The sequence below is a fragment of the Callospermophilus lateralis genome, chromosome X, assembly GCF_048772815.1.
Source record: "Callospermophilus lateralis isolate mCalLat2 chromosome X, mCalLat2.hap1, whole genome shotgun sequence".
NCBI lineage: Eukaryota > Metazoa > Chordata > Mammalia > Rodentia > Sciuridae > Callospermophilus > Callospermophilus lateralis.
In genome coordinates, this window is record NC_135325.1 from 4,393,669 (window position 1) to 4,415,651 (window position 21,983).

At 32.6% G+C, this 21,983-nt stretch overlaps 1 protein-coding gene across 1 annotated transcript; it reads right to left on the reverse strand.

Annotated features, from left to right (window-relative positions):
- Positions 1-440: 440 nt before the first annotated feature.
- Fancb (FA complementation group B) lies at positions 441-17,926 on the reverse strand. Its single transcript, XM_077107478.1, has 8 exons — positions 16,979-17,926; positions 14,252-14,389; positions 13,457-13,549; positions 8,758-8,886; positions 6,337-6,500; positions 1,710-2,143; positions 1,364-1,601; positions 441-852 (listed from the first exon to the last, which is right to left on the reverse strand). Exons 1-8 carry the CDS (start codon positions 17,924-17,926, stop codon positions 441-443), a joined length of 2,556 nt encoding a protein of 851 aa, XP_076963593.1.
- Between the last annotated feature and the right edge of the window lie 4,057 nt (positions 17,927-21,983).

Here is a 21,983-nt window from a genome sequence, read left to right on the forward strand (position 1 = left end):
CTAAATGCCCCACAGTACATTCTATCTATCTCTAGAAGGTAAAAGAGGTAAGGATGGTGCTAAAACTCCTACTATATGCACAGGACAGCTCCCTAACACAAAGAATTATCCAGCCACAATATCCCTAGTATTAGTTTCTTGTTTTGGTTTTTATGATTGTCCATATAATATGCTACCCTACAACTTCTGACAAACAAACAAACAAACAAAAACATGCCTCCAGACACAGTTAAATGATCCTTGCAATGGAAGGTGGGAGCAGAGGAAGGCAAAATAGCCCCACTTGAAAACTGCCACTCTATAAGGAATACTATTTTGTGCATCATCAAAACTAAAAGAACTGCAATGAGCCTCAATATTTTTAAAAAGGGGCATATAAAGCAGAACCAAAATCGATGGCAGTGAAAACAATTTCAAGTATGATCACACTGAAATTGTGATTATAAACTGGTTAGCTTCTGTGCAGTGAGGTCTGACTGCAACTGAATCTCAACTAATTTTAAAGTCATCTCTCTATAAAGGACACCACTCACTTTTAGGTTCCTTTCCAACATTTTCTTTTCTCGCTGAACTTCTTCTCTGCACAAACGGATTTTTTCCTTCCTGTCCATTGAAGCAGCCATGACACTACTCTTTCCTGTGTTTGCTTCACACATCTGTACAAAGTTGCTTTCAACCTTAGCTAAAGCAGAAGAAGAAAGAGAACCAAGGGTAACCAGTTCCTTCTCCAAAGTCAATGCCAAGTGATCAACTAGGAAATCCTCATTTTCTAATTTTAAATTTTTGAAGGAACAATTTATAGGGAGAACTCTGATGAAATTACGAAGGCACTGGAACAAAACTGTTTGATTCCTAAAATAAAAACCAAATATAATATTACAAAATTTGATGAGCACAAAGTAGTCATATACAGCATAGTAATCAACTGATATTCATTTATATACTATAATGATGTAGAGAACCAAAAAATGCATGCAATCATTGATAAAAGTCAGACTGCAGCAATCAAATATATGTGTGTGTGTGTGTGTGTTATACCAATTCAGTTCATATTAATAACTGCTTCCTATTAAATTTCTTTTGAACATTAACATCAGTATATTTTTTTAAAAAATTTCACTATGAAGAGGTAAAAAGAAATCTTAAAATAATTACTAGGCTCTTTAAAAAGTCAATAACAAACATAAAATTAAAGCAGAGATCTTCAGTTTTTAAATGAGGCTATACCTGTCCATTCATTCTATACCAGGACATGCCCTTGACATGCCCCACAATAGCACAGAACTCTACAAGGGGATAGCTATTGAACCATAGGGTCACCACACGCACACACACACTAACATCCCAATTTAATGTGCATTACCTGGAATAGACTGTTAAAGTGCCTTCAAATGGGGTTCTTTGTTTCCAGCTGAAGAGTGTCCCATACAAACTTCTTGGCCTTTTACAAAAGCACATTTCTGGAAATTCTTTGATTACTTCACATTTCATGCAATCTAAGAGCCACATCTTCATTGAATTCAGGGAATAGGCAGGTGAAATGACTTGAATACAAGATTTGTGCAATGTTGTGAGAAGCGCAAAAAGGTCTTCCATGTCCTCTACAAGAAAAAGTCACAATTTCTATCATTAAACTGTCCAGTATCAAATAAACAGTTCTTAAAATTTTCTGATTCAATTAAGTATTTGATTAAAAAGTGCCAACAAACCTATGGGTTTCTTCTTTGGAAACGTCATTAAGTATTTCCCACTTGAAAGATCTTCTAGACTTAAAAAAAGTCTGCCACATGGAATATAATGATCTTTAGAACAGCTACCATTTTCTCTCTCCCTAATGTGTAGCAGCACAATGCAACAAAATTTATTGAATGCTAAAAGTGGTGAAAGAGACGTTATAGCAGTAAATATCTGTACATATGTTTTCATAGATGGTTGTTCACAAGCAAACCTTTCTTCTTCCTTACTATCAGAGGTCAACTTGATCCTTTTGGCTTCTGATCCTATTTCATCTTGTGGCATCAAATGTGGTGCTCGGAAAGAATCTGTGCTCAACTTAATCACTCTATTTTCACATTTAATAAGCCGAAAGCTGGAGTTACAGGCTTGCTCCATTATCAGCGATAAAGTCACCTCATTCAGGGACCTATAAAAAAATACAAAGTTTGGTTAATTCTACCAACACATTTTTTAAACCCTATCACCCCATTTTTAAAAATCAAATAAAAGATTAGACACCATACAAATGACAAATGAAACATCATTTCAAAGATAAAATATATCAGAGTTAACAGTAAAAGTCAAGCAGATTTTTAAAGGCCCTGTAAACATAGCACTTCTCTTAAAATAGGCCAGCAAAACTACTGGAAATATGTTAGATTTATGGAAAATTGTTTTTCCTTCTTTCTTTTTTTGTGGTACTGAGGACTGAACCCAATGGTGCTTTACCACTGAGCCACATTCCTAGCACTTTTTACTTTTGATTTTGAGACAGTCTCCCTAAATTGCCCAGGCTGGCCCCGAACATGTGATCCTCCTATCTTATCTTCGCAAGTCATTAGGATTACAGGTGTGTGATATGGCACCCAGCAGTTGGAAAATAATTTTTAAAGGAAAAGAATGGTACGATAGTGCTGGATTTAATTTTTGAAGTAGTGTTTTCCCCTCAACCTTTTCAAACAAGAAAAAAACTACTCATTTTTAAGAGTTTATTTTGGTAATAATCTAGATTTCTAAAAAATTGCATTTTTATTCCCATGAATTACTTGAATAATATCTGCTTTTAATACAGAATATTGCTGGTTTCTCAGCAATTCTTCTCATATTTACACTTCTAACAACTTACAACTTATGATATAGGCTTATTTTAATATACTCAACATTGTCAACATTACCAAATAAAACAGGTAAGAATGAGAATATGACCAATGAGACGACTTTAACACACAAGAATTTCACTGTATATCTAGTGGGTTATATGTTAAAAAATTGTAACAATCATATTGTTGGTATTGTTATTCTATGAATACTGCCCTATTGATTGAGGAATAAAACAAGTAATTATGTTGGTACAACTGAGAACTGGGATTTTCAGCAATGGAGAAAAGAGATACCGATGCAAGACTGGTGGTGATAAATAAAGATCATGAAGTTCTTAGTCTAAATTGGAAACACTAAAAAAAAAATCATAACCAACAAATGACAACAAAAAATCTCCTCCCTCTGCCCACTATAAAGGTCTAGAAACAGCAATGCACTCAAGAGCAAATGAGCACCTTTTATGTCCAAACTCTGGTTTCTAAATTACAAACTATATATTGGTAAATAACTGATGAGCAGTGTTTCTATAGAAGTATTCCAGCTAGTAAAAAAGGAATAATGGAATCAAAAAATCATCATACTGCAAATTCTAATAAAATAATGATCACCAATAGCTAATATCACAAAAATGAAAAGATCAGACTTTATTTGACTCCTGAAGAACAGAGCAACATTATCTATTAAGTATTTTCTCAATGAAATTCAAGCATTAATCTGATCCAAGCTCTAGATTTAACTAGTACTTTAGAGGAAATACAGGAGACATTGAAACATGTGAAGCAATAACAGGATGAAATCAGAAAAATCTTGTCTATAGAACTTCACAGGTCTACTACTTGGTTCCTTCCAAATACATAAAAGAAACACATACAAAAAAAACATGAAAAGGGCACAAATACATTATGAGGGACTTGGAGATATCAATCAGTCAACTTCAATTTACAAATATTACTCGGATTTGAAAAAATATTTTGATAGAAAACAAGTGGGAAATTTTAGTGTTTACTGAGGAAATTACTGGTAATTTTTGAGGAGGTGATTACATTCATATTCTAAGTCTTAATTTTTAGATACACACACTAGAAGAGTTACAGGTGAAATAAAATGATGCCATTGATTGCTCCAAAATAATCTGGGCATGTGGTAAGGAGTAAATAGAGATATAGATGAAACAAGATTAGCAATGAGTTGAGAATTACTGGAGCTCAATGATGGGCAGATGAGGTTCACCATATTGTTCTTTTAGTATGTTTGGAATTTTCTATATATAAAAACATTTTAAAACTAATTCTGTATATCACATTAAGGAAATAAAAGGTAAGTGGAAAATACAAGAGACAATAAAAAATGACAAGGCAGATCTGAAAAGAGCAAATGAAACTTAAGTGCAAATAATAATAAAAATTAGAAATTCATTGACTAGATTAAATAGCTGAATAAAGATAACTAAAGATAAAATCAGTAAATAGAATATACACCAGAAGAAACTACTTAGGATTCACACTGAGAAATGAATAGAAAATATGAAAGAGAAGTTAAAAGATATGTAACATAGAATTAGCAGGCCTAACAAGACTTCTTGAATTAAGTAGAATCCCATGACAGAAAAAAAGAAGAAACTGGGAGGCATCAATATTTGAAAAGATAATAACTAAGAATTTCTTGAGTTGTCAAAAAATTAAAAATCATTTCTTAGAGCCAGGAAATTCTAAGACCTAAAGAATGAATCAATCAATATCTATATCTAATCATATCACAGTGAAATTGTTAATAACAGAATAAGCCCAAAGAAAGTAGAAAAAAATAATAAAAGATCAGAAATTAATAAAACAGGAAACATACAATTGAAGACTGACATAAAAAATTTGAAGAGACTAATAAAATGAATGAATTTCTAATAAAAGTAATCAAGAAAAAAAAGCAAGACACAAGATTTGGAATGAAAACAAAAGACTGATAATATGGTTGATAAATATCTGAATATCTTGGAAACAACTTAAACTAATAAACGTGATGACAGGTGAAATGGAGAAATTGCTAGGAAAATATAAGCAAAATGCATTTAAGAATAAATAAAATCTGAATAATCCCATAAGTCTTAAAGAAACTGAATCAGTAGTTTAAAAACATCTCATGAAGAAAATGGCCAGGTTTCTACTGCTTTCAAGGTCAGTACAAGCAAATATCAAAGCACAGATAATTCTGAACTTACATAAATTAGAAAAACAGAAAAAAAGGAAATAATCCTTAACTCATTTACAAACTAGTATAAGTCCAGGAATGGTGTAGTCCCAGCTACTCAGAAGGCTGAGGACAGATGATCACTTGAGCTTATGAATCCATGAGACCATTATGGACAACAGAGTGAGACCCTATCACACACAAAAATAAATGAATAAATATAACATAGTATAAGCTGGGCATGCTAGTGTATGATCACTTGAGTCCAGGAGTTCCAGGTCAGCCTGGACAACACAGCCAGACCCTTAATACTAAAACCAAACAAGTATTGTTTTGGAAAATTTAAGCCAAATTCACTTATGAACAGAAATGCAAATATTCTTGGCTAAAGATTAACAAGCCCAATCTATGAATGTACCAAATGATAAATTTCGGTTTATCTCAGTAACATGACATCAATAGAAAATTGATTAGTACAACTCACCAACTTAAAGAAGGGACAAAAAAAAATCTATATAATCAACCAGTCCAAAACTCCTTAGAAATTCACAGAAACAAGAACAAATCCATATCTCAAATCTACTGGGTAAGTAATCTAAATTTCCTACTGTGTTGAGCTGCACAAATATACTGTCATATACCATAACAACTACCTGGTCTCTCTCTGCTTGTGTATTTGGGGGTTAAATGCAGCAGTATGATACTATATTTAGTCTATTTTGTCTAAAAAGCTCTTTCCTAATCTGCAGATAACATAGACATTACTTCCCTATACATGATCTCAAAAGAGAAAAGTCCTCTATTAACAGAGACTTTTGTTACTTAATTAAATTTTCACCAATCCATGTTAGTCAATAGTCTCTAAATGTTCGCAATATTTCCAAATGTTTGGATAAATATCTTTTATGTTGTTTAATAAAATCTGAATAATCCCATAACTCTACCCTGAGACTACAACATCTTGATTTTGTAAATGCACTTTCTTCATATTATTAACTTCAACGCATTTGTATAAAAGAGATACTTCTACAGCTATGTTGACCAAGAGACATATGGTACTGAGCATTAGGAATTGGGCTAGTCTGAATCAAAATGTGATATAAAAACTTGGTATGAAAAAATAAAAATAAAAAAAAATAAAAAAATAAAAAAAAACCTAAAATATCTCATTAACAATTTTGATACTGATTACATGTTACAATGATAATATTTAGAATATAGTAAGTTAAATAAAAACATCATTAAAATTAATCTCATCTACTTTTATTTACACTTTTTAATATGGACAGTGCTGACCTAGAGCATTAGCATAGCATTATCACATCAGAATTTACTCACAGCTTCAAAGATGATGTTTTCACTCCAATGATTAAGCTATCATCCATGACACGGTACCACAACTTCTCTACTAGCTGTTCTGGATCTTGAAAATGGTCTGGTAACTTTTCATCAGAGGTATGAACACAGTTTTCTTCTTCACCACAAAAAGGAACAAGACATCCCTTATACAAAAATATGTTTAAATAACTGATTACAAAAAATGTATCAAATGCACCAAAATTAAAATAATGTAAATTAGCTTTTGGTCAGGTCTTATTGTTTAAAAATTTTAAAATAAATCATAATATACCATATTACATGTTATACATAATTTACTAAATTAAAATGTATAAAACATAACATTAATTATATTCTCAGATTAACAAGCATGATCTGACTGGAACAAGATGAATTATCCAACATAGAACTAGCAGGGATGTGAATCTGGAATCAGTCCAACAATATGGACTCCAGGTATACCAAAAGCAATATATATTTTTTTTAGTTGTAGATGGACACAATACCTTTATTTTGTTTAGTCTTTTTTTTAATGTGGTGCTGGGGATTGAACTCAGTGCCTCATGTGTACCAGGCAAGCAGTCTACCACTGAGCCACAACCCCAGCCCACAATCCAATATCTTATCAGCAACTCTCACTAAGCTGATAACTGTAGACTTTTGTATTAATAAAATCAATTAAACTTATCTTTGGACTGCTTACATATTGTTAAAATTCATTCTTAATGTCCAGGCCATATTCAGTAATTTCTGCAAACATGTATATTTATAAGAACAATAGAAATAGTGGTAGTAGAGATAATGATAACAACATATATTATTTACTGTTTACATCAGGCACTGTTCTAAATGCCACTCATGTATTAATTCATTTAACCCTTACATTAACTCTAGTATCCTAACTTGGTTGTACTGTTGTCTACATTTTACAGATAAGGAAAATGAAGCACAGAGAAGTTAAGTATCTTGCCAGAGGTAAGGCAGCAAGCAAGAGGCAGAGCTGGGTTTGAACTGAAGCATACTGGTTCCAGAGCCTGTGCTCTAACAGCCTACTCTGTGTCTCTATGTGGTAATTACTGCAAAAAGATATAGGCCCTTACAACACAACAGTGCACTAACATGTTCCTACTGGCTTTGGCCAGCAGCTGTGAGATCTGAGGCAGACTATTCATCAGAAATCTGAGGAAATTGTTACTACCTGCCAGTCTTGTTTTTAAAATTAACAGTGTAAAGATCCCAAAATGGGGCCTTGGACATAGTGGTTTCAATTCATTTCTAAACATTCTTTCTTCTATATAATACTAGCAAAATTAATGCAGTAGTTGGGAAGGGAATGGGGAGATTCAGTTTTAACAATGACTTTTGTGAGGTCTCCCAGGAAATTAGAACAGTGATAAAGAAATACATGATGTGCTTTCCTTATGTTTTTTACATTAACAGGATCCTTTTTTGGACCAAACCCCTCATATTGCTAAGACTAAAATGCAGGCAGGGGACACAGAATGGCCAATATAGGGAATGGCTAAGTGGTAGAGTGCTTGCCCAGCATGTGTGGCAATGGGTTTGATCCTCAGAACCACATATAAATAAATAAATAATCTACAACTAATAAAAAAGAAAAAATAAAGAATGGTCAATATAGAGGAAGTCAGGGCAAGGCACAAGAGTGGACTTGAGGAAAACAAAATGCCACATAGTTTCTCTATGCAATTTTGCAATGCTGGTCTTTCTCTGTATGTAATTAATATGCATAAACACTACTTTTTATGAAGTCTGAACAGTTTTTACTAACTCTTAACATTACTGTACCAGCATAAGTAACTGCAGGGTACCTGAAAAGGATCATACAATGGTCAGCCACAAAGAAAAAAGAGTAAAATTATAAAATGCACATAGAAGTACTAAGAAAACACAGCAAAGGGGTATTTACAAGAGGAATAAATATTCTTAGAAATGAACAATGCAACTGACTAAAAGAACAATCATCATGCTAATGATGAAATTATGTCATCACTAATATAAGGTCAAATAATGCTCACTATATTTTATTTACAAATTCAGGAAATATGTAATTTACTCATGAGTAATTCCTATCTAAATCACACAAATAAAAGTTAATAGTTAAATCTTTTTTTTAAATTAACAGAACTTGTTCCTCAAGGTTTCTGATAACTGAAATTTAATTTAATTAACCAAGATTTAATATCCTACAGGATTGCATGCAAGTAGGTAAAATATTGGCTCCTTAATCAAATATTTTTCAATGCCATAAAAGTTCACCATTATAATTCCTGCCATTTTTGTTCTTGATCTACTGCACAGCATTTTCTAATATATTCCAACATTCCAATTTTAATAACTCTTCAACAGCTTGCAGATTTTTGATGCATAAAATGATAAAATGGCCACGATTAATTTTACCTCCTCTGCACTTGATGTACTATCATCTTTCCCTTGAACCAAATTTATTAAAGCTCTCCAAGATTTCGAAATAATTTTCTCCTTAAGCAAGAGATGCTGCTGTAATTCCTGAACAGAAGCCAAACCAACCTGTAAAGTAGAAAGAAAAATAGTTGCCAGAGTCATAATTTCAAATGAAACCAGGCATACCATTAATTCAGGATGTACTTTCTCCAAATGTGTTTTTCAATTCATTTTTCTATAAAAAAGCAGAGACTATTTCTCAGAGCAGAAATTTTTATTTATAGATTTAAAGCCTAATTACAAAAAAGTATTTTTTTCTTTCAAAGGAAAATACAGCATATAACTGCAATATAGAGTTTATGTTTCAAACTGAAAGAACATTAATCTAGCAGCATCCATTTTAGTATTAAGTAACTAGGAATCAATACGGATAAGAATCAAATCCTATTAATCCTCTCACCCTCATCAAAAACTTTTTTCTTGTTGAAATAATTTCTGCTTCAAAAACAAAGCTTCCATATAAGCAAAGACATCATCATGAATAGAAATAATCACTCTGAATATGATAGTATGAAACCCTCTGTTCATATAACAAAATTTTAAAGATGACACATAACAACCTTGACATGTTATAAGTTGATTTCTGCATCAATAAACTCAGTGCTAGGATGAACTCTCCTGGAAAAAACTACCGAAAATTACTGAAAAAAAATAATACAAATTTAGCATTGAACTGGGCATATAGCAACACATTCCTTTTATTATACCAGATAAACAGATTTCAGCACTAAGGATGAAACATTCATGGAATATATTTTGCTACTGAAAATTTAAAGGGTTATGTCATTGAACTGATAGAAGTTGTTTCATTTAAGATGGCTATCTGAGGCTCTTTAAGTATTAATCTAGCTTTTAATAAAACATGTCTTTTTATATTTAAAAAACAAAATACATTCTTCTTCTGGATTCCTTAAATTTTCAGGCAAGCCAATTTTATTTTTATCAATGAATGTAAGTTAGAATGTAAAGACTGAATTATTTCTATATCTTAACCTCATTGTACAAAGTATATAAAGTGTCTATGTAATATTTTAAACTTCTATCTAATATTTTAAACTTCTCTTGTTGACCTGGTTCTGTGAGTTACACATCTTTCATGGTCCATCACTCATTCACTCAGTAACTCATGGCTTGTGTAGAAGATGTACTCATCAGAGATATGTAGCCAAATCTGAGTTGCTGGATGGGTATGGAGTAGAAGAAAGTACTATGTGGGCAGATTGAAAATGAACCCTCAGAAAACTAGCTGTGGTGTCTTGCCCCCTCTGTCTTCAGTATATCCCCAGACACAGGACTAAACAGTGAATCACAAGACTAGTTAAAATAAATTTCATGACAGAAAGAACAGTACAATGGACTCTAGCTCTAGCTCTGCAAGCCACTTAACTTTTCTGGTTCTCTATTTGTTTCCTCATGTGTAAGATGGTGGAAAGGAAGACTTGCTAACCTCTTAAATGGCTACCAACATTAGAACTTTATTATCCACACTGACAGCTGCTATTAATGTGTATTCTTAAAAAGGACACTACACTATCTTTATCCCTCACCTTCGTATGTCCATGCTTTCTCTTTATATTGTTTAAAACCTTTTATAGTTTCCTTATCTTTATGAAATTTTCTGAATCATTTTTCTGATACATGCTGATTCGCTAATTTGCTTTATATTTCTTTCAACTCTTTATTAAAGTCTTCTGTTGAGCTTCTTTAATTGGAAAAAAACAGTATTTGGTGACTTTCTGTGAGTGACTAATTGGGATGCCTTGTTTTGTATGTGCTATTATTCTGTGAGTGGCTTATTTTCTTTGAAAAAAAATTGTGAGATTTCTATGAGGACTGGGATAAATGTGTATTTCCAGAGAGGATTTTATATTTGTTTTTGCCAAGTGCCTGGGGCATCACTGTCACTGATGAAGGTTCAAATATGCTCCCAGGGCAAAAGAAGCATCAGTATTTTGCTTATTTCTCTGGGTTCCAGACTTAAAAATTTGATTTAATGATTTGTTCTTATATTGTGTCACGTTGTTAGAGCTTTTAAGAAACTTCAAATTTTTTTCATCTATATTCCAAGTTATATTTTAATCAGAAGAGTTGGCCTGCTTTATAAAACAAACCTTTTATAAATACATGCTTTCATAAACTACCCTATTATGGCTTCATTTCTAAATCAATATAAAAATCTTATTCTTTTTGACACCTATATAATATTCCATGTTTTGGATATATCATGATTTACTCACCACAATTCTTAAAGATATGTATTTACCCTTTAATACTCTTATTATTTATAAATGCTACATAAACATCCTTATGACACCACTTTGGCACTTGAGTGGTAAATTGTGTGCTCAGCATACATGAAGCCTTTGACTCAATCCCTAACATCCAAAAAAAATTCATCTTCGTCCTTAGAATAGGATTTCTAGTAGTGAAACTGTGATAATAAAAAAGATACATGTGATTCACATTTCAATAGCTATAACAAGTTTCCCCCTAAGAAGGTATGACCACTTAATATTTGCAACAATTCTGTGTAAGAAGCCACATTTATATTAAAGAAAATATTCCTTTGTCATTTATTATAATCTTTTCCCACAACTTTTTATTTACTTTACTTTGCTCAGGCTTCAAAAGTTTTTAATATATTAATCTCTTCCTTTATGTTTCTACATCTCTTAATCTGTTTTATTTATCTACTGTTCACATTCTTATCTGTGTTTAATAAGCATTTAGTAAATTCACTTTAATAAATGAAAAAGCTATGAAAGAATTTTAAAAAGGCCTACAAAGTACTAAAATTCACTATGCAGCTCTTTCCAGAAAAAAAAGTCTGCCAATCCTAGAGATAGAGAAAAACTTAAATGGCACTACAAGGAAACAGACAATCCAAAAGGAGGGACAACTGGCCTGGCCTCCTTATTAGAGTCATTTTAAAAAGAGGGGAGGGTAGGAAGGGGTATTATTCTATATTAAAAGATCAACAAGAGATATGATGACCAAATATAGATATAAACTCTGGATACTGAAAAAGGATATACAAAAAACATGTTTTTAACAAAACAATACATTTCAATATGGACTAAATCAATAAGATTGAGGGATTCAGATTAATTTTCTTTTTCTTTTTTTTTTATTTGGTACCAGGGATTGAACCAGGGCACTTATCAACTAAGCCACATCCCCAGCCCTTTTTTTGTATTTCATTTAGAGACAGGGTCTCGCTGAATTGCTTAGGGCCTTGCTAAATTGCTGAGGCTGGCTTTGAACTCATGATCCTCCTGTCTCAGACTCAGACTAGGATGACAGGCATATGCCACCATGACCAGCAAGATTAATTCTCTCATTGTGATAATGATATTGTGGTTACACAGGAGAATGCCCTTATTTTTAGGAGATTCTGGCTGAAATACTTGGGAATAAAGTATTTTAACATTTGTAATTTTCACAGGGTTCTACAAATATGTGTGTGTACACACACACACACACACACACACACATACGCACACACAGATGAGGCAAATATGATTTTTAAAGCCTAATAAAAGAGCTAAGCACAGTGGCACATGCCTGTAGACCCAGCTACTGAAGAGGCTAAAGAAGGAATATTAAGCCCAAAAGTTCAAGAACAACCTGGGCAAAAGAGCAAAACACCATCTCAAAACATTAAAAAATAAACAATAGTTGAATCTACATGGGTACTACAGAGTTAATCACTATATTCTTTAAACTTTTTAATATATTTACTTGACTATTTTATATATAACAAAACATAAATATATACAAAAATAAAAAGGCATATTATAAACCTTCAACTTACAACCTCATTTCCATGTACATTTGCATCAAATCATAATAAAACTATAAGAATATAAACATGAATGTGTTAAAGTTGGTATTCTACATAGGTACTTGTTAGTTTCTTTTTAGTAGTTACTTGCAAAAATCTCAGTATTTTATGGGAGATATACATTACTTTAGTACATTTGAGGAAAAAGAAGATTTTTTAAGAGAATTTTTTATGGAAAACTTGAGGGTACACTTTTCATGTTTGAAACGTGTTATGATTTATCATATTTGGTACCCCTCTAAAGGAGATACTGTGGTATATCAATTCTGCAGGCCAGAAAGAATATGTTTTCAAAAGTGAGCCTCTTATATTTTGTCTCATGAGGCTTATTAAATCTACACAATCTTATTATAAAGAGATGTGATTTTTAGATGATATATTTTAAATAATGCTATAATAGCTTTTACACAGGTGCCAAAAAGGTAAAGATCCTTTGAAATACCATTTTACCCTAAGTGATAAGCTGTTTATACTTTAAGCACCTTTCTTTCAGTGTTCTTTCCTTAATTTAGAATAGCATTCATCAAAAATCAAAAGCAGAATGAAAGGAAGGAGGGTAGGATTAGGAAAGACAGTAGAATAAATCAGACATAACTTTCTTGTGTTCATACGTGAATACATGACCAGTGAAAGTCCACATCATGTACAACCACAAGAATGGAATCCTAATTAGGATAAGTTTTACTCTATGTATCTATATTATCTCAGAATATACTCTGCTGTCATCTATATCTAAAAAGAATAAAAATTTTTTAAACAAATCAAAAGCATAAAGCAAATAAAGACACTAACTTTTAATCTTTTTTCCAATGGTGGAATCATCAAATAACAATGTTCTGGTTGGTCTTCAAATAAATCACCTTCATTACAATTCAATGGGTGACTCTAAAAAAAATAAAACAAAAAAAATTGAAATAAAATTGAAAATTTTAAGATTAATAAAATATGATTAAAATTTATCCACTCAAATATTACCCTCAATTTTATGAAAAGCAAATTGTTTTTCCCTATCTCCTTGTAACTAGATAAAATTACTATGGTTATTACCATTACTACTTAAAATTAAAACCATGATTTAAAATTGTTAGTCCATTAGCTTTCTATAAAATTATAAAAACCTTTAACTAGAGATTATAAGAATTATGTTCATCTTACAACTAAAAAAAAATTGAGGTTTGGAAAGATTTTCCACAGATCTGAAACTGCAGAGCTATAATTTCTTTTATGTTCAAGATTTCAAGATATTTTGAACTATTACTTCTTTAAAAAGTTTCACTTTATTTTACTCCTTAACACAGTATTATCATGTTTATTGTTATAAAAATTGATTTTTCAGAAACAAAGTTATAGTATTAATGTCATTTGAATGACCATCAGATATACCATATTCCAAATTTATATAAAGTCAGTTTGTATAATATTTGTTGAGAGATTCAATGTATTTTTTAAAAGATTCAATCTATATATTTTTAAAATTCAAAAGTTTAAGTATAAAAGAACAAATATTTAAATGGTGTGTCAAAAGCTCTGAAGTACTCAAAATTTCTTAATACAGGACTTAAAATAACATATAATAAAAGAACTTACTGAATAATTTATTTTGTCAAGATTTGTTATTTTAAATGAGTTCAAGGAGTCCTTAAAAAGGAGCAGTACTTGTTCAGTTCCAGTTCCAACAAAATCATCTATCAGTACTGAGTTAAGTTTTTCCCACTTAGCAGCAATCTGAGAGAAAGTGCACATTTAAAGAGGAATAGAGAAGAAAAAAAAATCAGATGTGATGTAAACAAGTCCTTTTCTTTCATGGAGTAATTTGTTATCCTCAATATTAAAAATGGGTAATGAAAATGGTAGTTTAAAAATTAAAATAAAATAGGGATCAGAAAACACAAGGCATTAAAACAACGTCATAAATTCCAAGGTACCTAGATTTAATGCTTTATTAATGTTTGTCCAAGGACTGTCAAATTCTTGATTTCTCTATGAATATCCTATTATAAGCTATTTATAAATTCTAACACTTCTCATAGGTAAATCTTTTGTAAATCCTAACTTCTATCATGAGTAAAACTCTAGTGAAGATTCTTTTTCTATCAAGGATAATTTACGGAAAACCTTCATTTCATAAGCCTTAGTGTATATGTATCTATGAATAAGAACAATTACCCAAAGAATTCAGTTATGTTCAGTAACTGGTACTACTAGTACACACTTAAGAACACTCAAAGCAGATTAATTTAAAAGAGCATCAAGATGAACTTATATGCTGGGGAGGGGGGACAGAGCTTTTATCAGGGGAACCCAAAGGTAAATGACCATAACAGTGGGACACCTAGAAGCATCCCGCCTAGTGGAATGATTTGGCCAGTTTATATTAGAACAGGAGACCCCTAAATCTGAAATGGAAGACAGCTACTTAAAGGTCCATAAAGCTGAAAGCCTCCACATTGATCCCTTGGAAAATTAACACCATGAGGATGAGATTCCCCTTTCTCCCTAAGGCAGAAAAGCCTCACTCAGAATCTAGGATCACAGGCACATCTAGATGACACAGGAGGATGGCTTGTATTAGAGTTATAATGTTAAGTAAGGGTCTTCAATCTATATAATCAAATATTAATCTTACCCCTCTTGGGATAATTTCTAAAGCTATGATTCTTCACTTATGCTGGAAGACTGTTTATTTGAAAATCCAGAACCCTCCCAAGATTATCATGGAGCTTAATGAACTTTAGGAAGAAACATTAGTAATGAGAATGTGCTCAGCATGCAAACATCAGAGAGCTGGCATGCATGAATACACACACATGGGTAATCTACACTTTGAGAACGGCTATCCAATACAAATACAGGTGAGCCACAAATGCATGGCATACATAATTTTAAATTTTCTAGGAGCAGTTAAAAGGTGAAACTAATTTTAATATACATACAGTCACCCCTCAATATTGGTGGAAGACTGGTTCCTGGATTAACTGCATATACCAAAATATGTGGATGTTTACATCCTTGATTTTAAATGGTATTCTATTAGCATATAATCCACCTACATCTTCCCATATACTTTAATTCATCTCTACATTACTAATGATACCTAATATTATGTAAATACTATATGTATTGCTTAGAGAATAAGCATACAAAAATTTTGTACATGTTTATTACAGACATAATTTTTTTCAAATATTTTAAATATGCAGTTGGCAAAACTCATGGATATAGAACCCTCAGATAGAGACATAACTGCATTTAACCTAATACATCCATAATACTACTATGTTAATTCAATGTAGTCAATTTTAAAAATGGAGATATTTTACTTTATTTTTTACCAAGGCTTTGAAATCTTATATATATTTGACATTGGTAACACATTTTAATCCAGACCAGACACATATCAAGCATTGAATAATCATACATGGCTAGTCGCTACCACATCAGACACACAGCTCTTTTCCTATTGACAACATATCAATATCTGATTCAGGTATACCTGACAATGACCTCAGTTTTGAAACGTCTGCTTCAAACATTCTTGTCAAAACTTGCAGAGACAATTTCTCTTGAGAGAGACTCAGCTGTTTCAAGTCCTATCACTGGATTAAACATACCTGGGGCTTTTAATAAGAGCTGATCTGGGAGCATACTAACCTTGATTTTCATTATTTACTCAGATTTATGCTTGTTTTATTTTACCTATCTTTGTAAGCTGCCTTAATTTCTTCTTGGAAAGAGGTAGTAAAAGAATGGATAGATGGATCCATAGCCACCCCAAAGGAAGATTGCTTCCGGGGTCAAAACTGCTATCAGAGAGATCATCTTATTATTTAATAAGGTATTCACTTTATTATCCAAAACCTGTTACATAATACCACAAACAGTAAATTCCTTTCAGAACTCAATGTTAGAAAAAAACTTCCCTTTCAGAATGTTCAATCACAAAACTGGCATATTTACTTTTTTGTCTTAAGTGCTAAGTAGTAGTGATCAAATACAATTATTGTATTTCCCTTAACCTAGGTTATCTGACATGATTATATTTTAAAAAGTTAAAAATAGTTATATCAAAAGACAAAGAATTACATATAGTTATGTATTTATATATTTCCAAATTCAAAATGGCAATACAAAAAAATTATCAGGTGGTATGCAGCCAACGTTAAGAAAAAAGAACAATGTGACACTTATGACTTTAAAGTCAGAACTATAAAAATTCATTTAGATAATAAAACTTCAAGGTCAACTCCATGAATCACAGAAATGCTTAAAAGGTATCAGACCACCAACTGAATTATTAGAGATTAAGCACTGTACCTGAAAGTTCTTTTTCCAAACAGCACAAGCATCATTGGACCTAAATGATACAATGAAAAAGAGGTTTCCTTCACCTGAATCTAGAAGCTGAACAGCACAAGGATCTTCAAATGGAAGCTGACACAAACGTTCAGGAGTCCCATTTTGGAATGAAATCAGCTGATTCTTTCGAGTAAGGGCAATCAGAGACATTCTAAACTGGTTGTTGACAATCTCAGTTGTGCAGACATGCACACAAGTTACCACACTGCTATAAGCAGGAGGGATAATATATGTATCACTTAATACTTCTTGATTTTCAAGAGAATATACACAAAATTTGGTATTCTGAATTGCAAAATCTGATTCTGAGGGCTTTTGGTTGCATTCTTCCTCAGATGAATCACATTCTGTTAGTCCCAATAAAATTATACCTAGATTTCCAATCTCCCCTGCCCATTCAATAGAGGAAAAGTTAACCGACACACTAATAACATTGCGAGTGTGGGAAGAGATACAGTACAATGTTTTGACATACTGCCATAAAATTAAAGGGCCATTAAGAACCCTTATGCTGTCCTTCAACTCATGGGATAGTTTAAAAGTCAAATGCTTTTCAAGTCTATTGTTACTGTGAAGACACAGTAGAAAATATTTGAAAATGTTATTTTTATTGCTTCTTATCAAAATGTAAGGGAGGTTAATTCCAGTTTTGAAATCTGACACACAGTTACAACATAGAATTTTTAAATGAGAGTATTCTTTCCTCATGCTAAAGAACACAGTGGACTTCAGAACAAATGTTCTTGTTTGTCTATCAAACACCATTCTTTTGACATGTAATGTGGATGGTTTTGCAGGTCCTTTATCTGTAAAATTTCCTTGAGACAACTGAAAAACAAGGACTTCTCCATTATAACACAAGAGCCTCTCTTGTTCTTTAGATGACATTGCTTGTTTACTAGGCATTCCACAATATCAAGTCTCTGTGCTGATCCAATTTTCAAATGCAAATTGATTCCAGTTGATGCTTTTAATCCTAAAAAAGAAATGAGAACAACTGCCATGAAGTAGGCAGAGTTGAAAAGAAAGCAAATTTCTGCAAGAAAATTATCACACAGGCAACCATAAATTTCACTAAGTAAACATTTTTTAGCTTTTTATAGTACATACTTTTATGACAATGTCACACTTATCAGAAAAGAAATCCCCAATAGTATTTCTATAAACTCTGTAAAAAGTTTGCTAGAATGTTAATTACTAATCAAAAAAAAAATACCTGAATGTGTTAACAGCACATATTTAAAGCTAAAGTTTATATGCTCTATTAAAAGTGACTTCAGACATTCTTTCTGGCACAGGGAATTTCTTAAGGGTTCTACTTCTCTCTCTGTTTCAAACTTACCAACTCTATTTTCACCTTAGCTCCTATAGAATGACAATTCAGTTAATCAATAGTTTACTTGTCAGGAAGCTCAGGGCTCTACCCAAATAAGATGATTCCCAAATTAGACTCCCCACAGTCCAGGCACTTGGGCTCCTGCTTCCTGAAGACAAGAGTTTGTACAGGCTATATGACAAATATAAAACCCCAGAAAGAAAAAATAGGAGAGGCTAAAGCAAGGCTGAAACAAAATCTCTGTAAGACATTAATCTTACTTTACAAATTAATCTTACTTTACAAAGTTATTACCCGAGGAAGACATTATTCTTATTCAAAGTAGGGAAAAATTGAGGATTAATACAATTATTATAATGGATAGTACAATTATTAATCATTCTTGCTTACTATATGCCAGGTACAATACAGGCACTATTTAATGCTTACAACTATTCTCTTAAGATAAGTATTCTGCTGGGCATGGTGGTGTACGCCTATAATCCCAGCAGCTCAGAGGCTGAGGCAGGAGAACTACAAGTTCAAAGACAGCCTCAGCAATTTAGCAAGGCCCTAAGCAACTGAGAGACACCCTGTCTCAAAATAAAAGAAAACAAAGTGGGGGCTAGAGATGTGGCTCAGTGGTTTAGCGCCTCTGGGTTCAATCCCTGGTACCAAAAATAAAATAAATATTCCTATTTTCCTCTTTAAATGTGAACACCTTATTTTAATGAAGTTAAGAAAACTTCCCAAGGTTGCAACAATGATTCACAGATAAATACTAATCAGCAATCGTGCTAGACTTGGAAATGAGGCCCTCTGACTCCTGAGTGTACACTTTTAACCACCACACTGTCCAGGCATCCATTTTCTTCTTCTGAACAAACTGGTTATAAGAAAGGTAACTAAAGAGAATTAGTAAAATATAATAAAAATCAAAAGAAATAAACACACACAAAATAAATAAATATCAACCATCTAAACTGAACACACATTTTTTAAAAAGATGTTTTCTTTATTCAGTGATTACACATACTGAATCACTGCTTTGAGAGTATTTAAAAGTACTACTGAATGCTTACCATATGCTAAGCAGAACAGGCTTAGAATCTGAGTCTTCCTTTTGCTAGATGTGTGACTTTGGGCAACTTACTTAATCTCTTTGTTCCTCACAACCACATCTGTATAGAGGAGTATAATAATAGTATCTACCTAGCTGGGCACAGTGGCACATGCCTATAATCCCAGCAGCCTGGGAGCTGAGTCAGGAGGATCATGAGTTCAAAGCCAGCTTCAACAACTAAGTAAGACCTTGTCTCTAAATAAAATAACTAAAAAGAACAAATAAAAAAATTAAAATGAAAAAACAAAAAAGAGCTGGGGATGTGGTTCAGTGGTTAAGCACCTCTGGGTTCAATCCCCAGAACCAAAAATTAAAAAAATAAAAAATAAAAATCTACCTCACAAGGTACTAGGATTAAATATAAAGCACTTGAAATAAAGCCTGTTAAATAGGAAGTACAGTATTACTCCTTGTCATCGGTCTTGCAGTTCATTACTCATGGTCAACTGTGATCTGAAAATATTAAACGGAAAATCCTAGAAACAATTCATGTTTTAAATTGTGCACTGTTTTAATTAAGGTAATGAAGTTCATGCTGTCCCACTCCTTCCTATCTAGGACAGAATGTGAATTATTCCTTTGTCTAGCATATCTATGTTTCTGACTGTTTAAATAGGTGTCTCAATTATCAAAGTGCTTAGAGTCAAGTAACTCTTATTTTACTTAACAATGGCCCCAAAGTTCAAGAGCAGCGATGCAAAGGAGGCATCAGAACACAGAATTTGGAAAGATAGATTAACTTGGGTACTATATGACAAAGCAGCAGGACATATAGGAAAAAACATTATATAGAGAGAGCTCACTACTACACATGGTTTCAGGCCTTCACTGGGGATTTTAGAATATATCAGCTATGTATAAGAGGAAACTACTGTACTCAAATAAATGTTTACTGCTAACATCATTGTCATCATCGTCATCATGGCTAACTCTGGCCCATAAAGTATTTAACCTTCCAAACATCAAAAGAATAGTTACATACTTAAAGATTTGTGAAGAAAGATTCCTGTCCACTATAAATAACTCTCATATCCTTCTCCCACATGTGCACCATTTTGTATTCCAGAAATTTCAACTGTTTGAGAAACAACTGAAAACTAGATCATTTACAAGTAAATAAGATTCTTTTTCCTTGAATGAGAAGCAAACTCCAAAAGCTTAAGTTTTATTTATTCATGATAAAAATCTATTAATAGTTCAATTAGAAAAATGCATCACTATGAACCATAACCTAAAATTGAAGTCAATGTAGACTGTATTTTACAGAAAGGACTTTGATTTACAGAGGCAATTTTACTTAAAAGCAGATTCAATTAGCATTTATTTTCAAACTGGAGATGTCATATCTTATTATCTAATTTCCAAATATATCACTTATGGTTATAAAATGTGCTCACAAATTCGTTGTTGCAATTTCCATCAAGAAGTGGCACTTAATTGTGCTCCCTTTGTGTGAAGGCTGGGTATTGTGACTTGCTTCTAGCCAAGAGAATAGGGCAGAAGTAATTTTGTGACTCCAGGATTGGGTCATAAGGAGCAATGTGGCTTCCTCTTTCACCTCTTAGATCACTTGCACAGGGGGATACAACCTGCCACACAGTAGTCCCATGGAGATATACACACAGCAAGGAACTGTGGCTTCCCACCAACAACCAGCAAAAAAAAATTAGACCTGCCAAAGCCATATGAGTGAGTCTTCTTGGGAGAAGATCCTGCAACCCCAGGAAAAAGTCTGAGCCAGAACCACCAAGATAAGCTGCTCCCAAATTCCTGACACTCAAAATTAGAAGATAATAAATGTGCTGTTTCAGTTGTTAAATTTTGGAGTATATTCATTTCCTGGTACCATGGGGGATTGGTCATGGGACCTCCCGCAGATACTAAACCACCAGAGTTCAAGACCCTTATATAAATTGGCAGAGCATTTGCATATACAGTCAGCTCTCCATATCCATGGGTTCCTCATCTGTGAAGTCAACCTACTACTAATCAAAAATATTCAGAAAAAAATTGAGTCAGTACTGTACATGCCTACTTTCTTTTCTGGCCATTATTCCCTAAATGAGAGAATGTAATACCTATTTACATAACATTTACATAGCATTAGGTATTATAAGTATTATAGATATTATAAGATCCAGAGATGATTAAAAATAGATGGGTTTGTGTAAGTGTTATACAATGCCATACCATTTTATATAACAGATTTGAGCGTCAACAGATCTTGGTATCTGTGTGTAAGGGTCCTGGAATCAGTCACCCAAGGATACCAGGAATGACAGTAACCTATGTTACAAACATAATAGGCTATTACAAACATAATAGGCTGGCAATAAATTATTTCCCTTATCCACTCTTCTCTACTAATCCCCTCCCTCAATGAACATGGTACTTCTTTTAATTCATTTTGGCACTATAAATTTCAAAACTCTTTAAATAAACTACCACTATGGTTCAGAAACATCCTATAAGAGCAGTATAATATCTGCATATGAAATCCAAAAGATGTCATATCAATTGTAAGC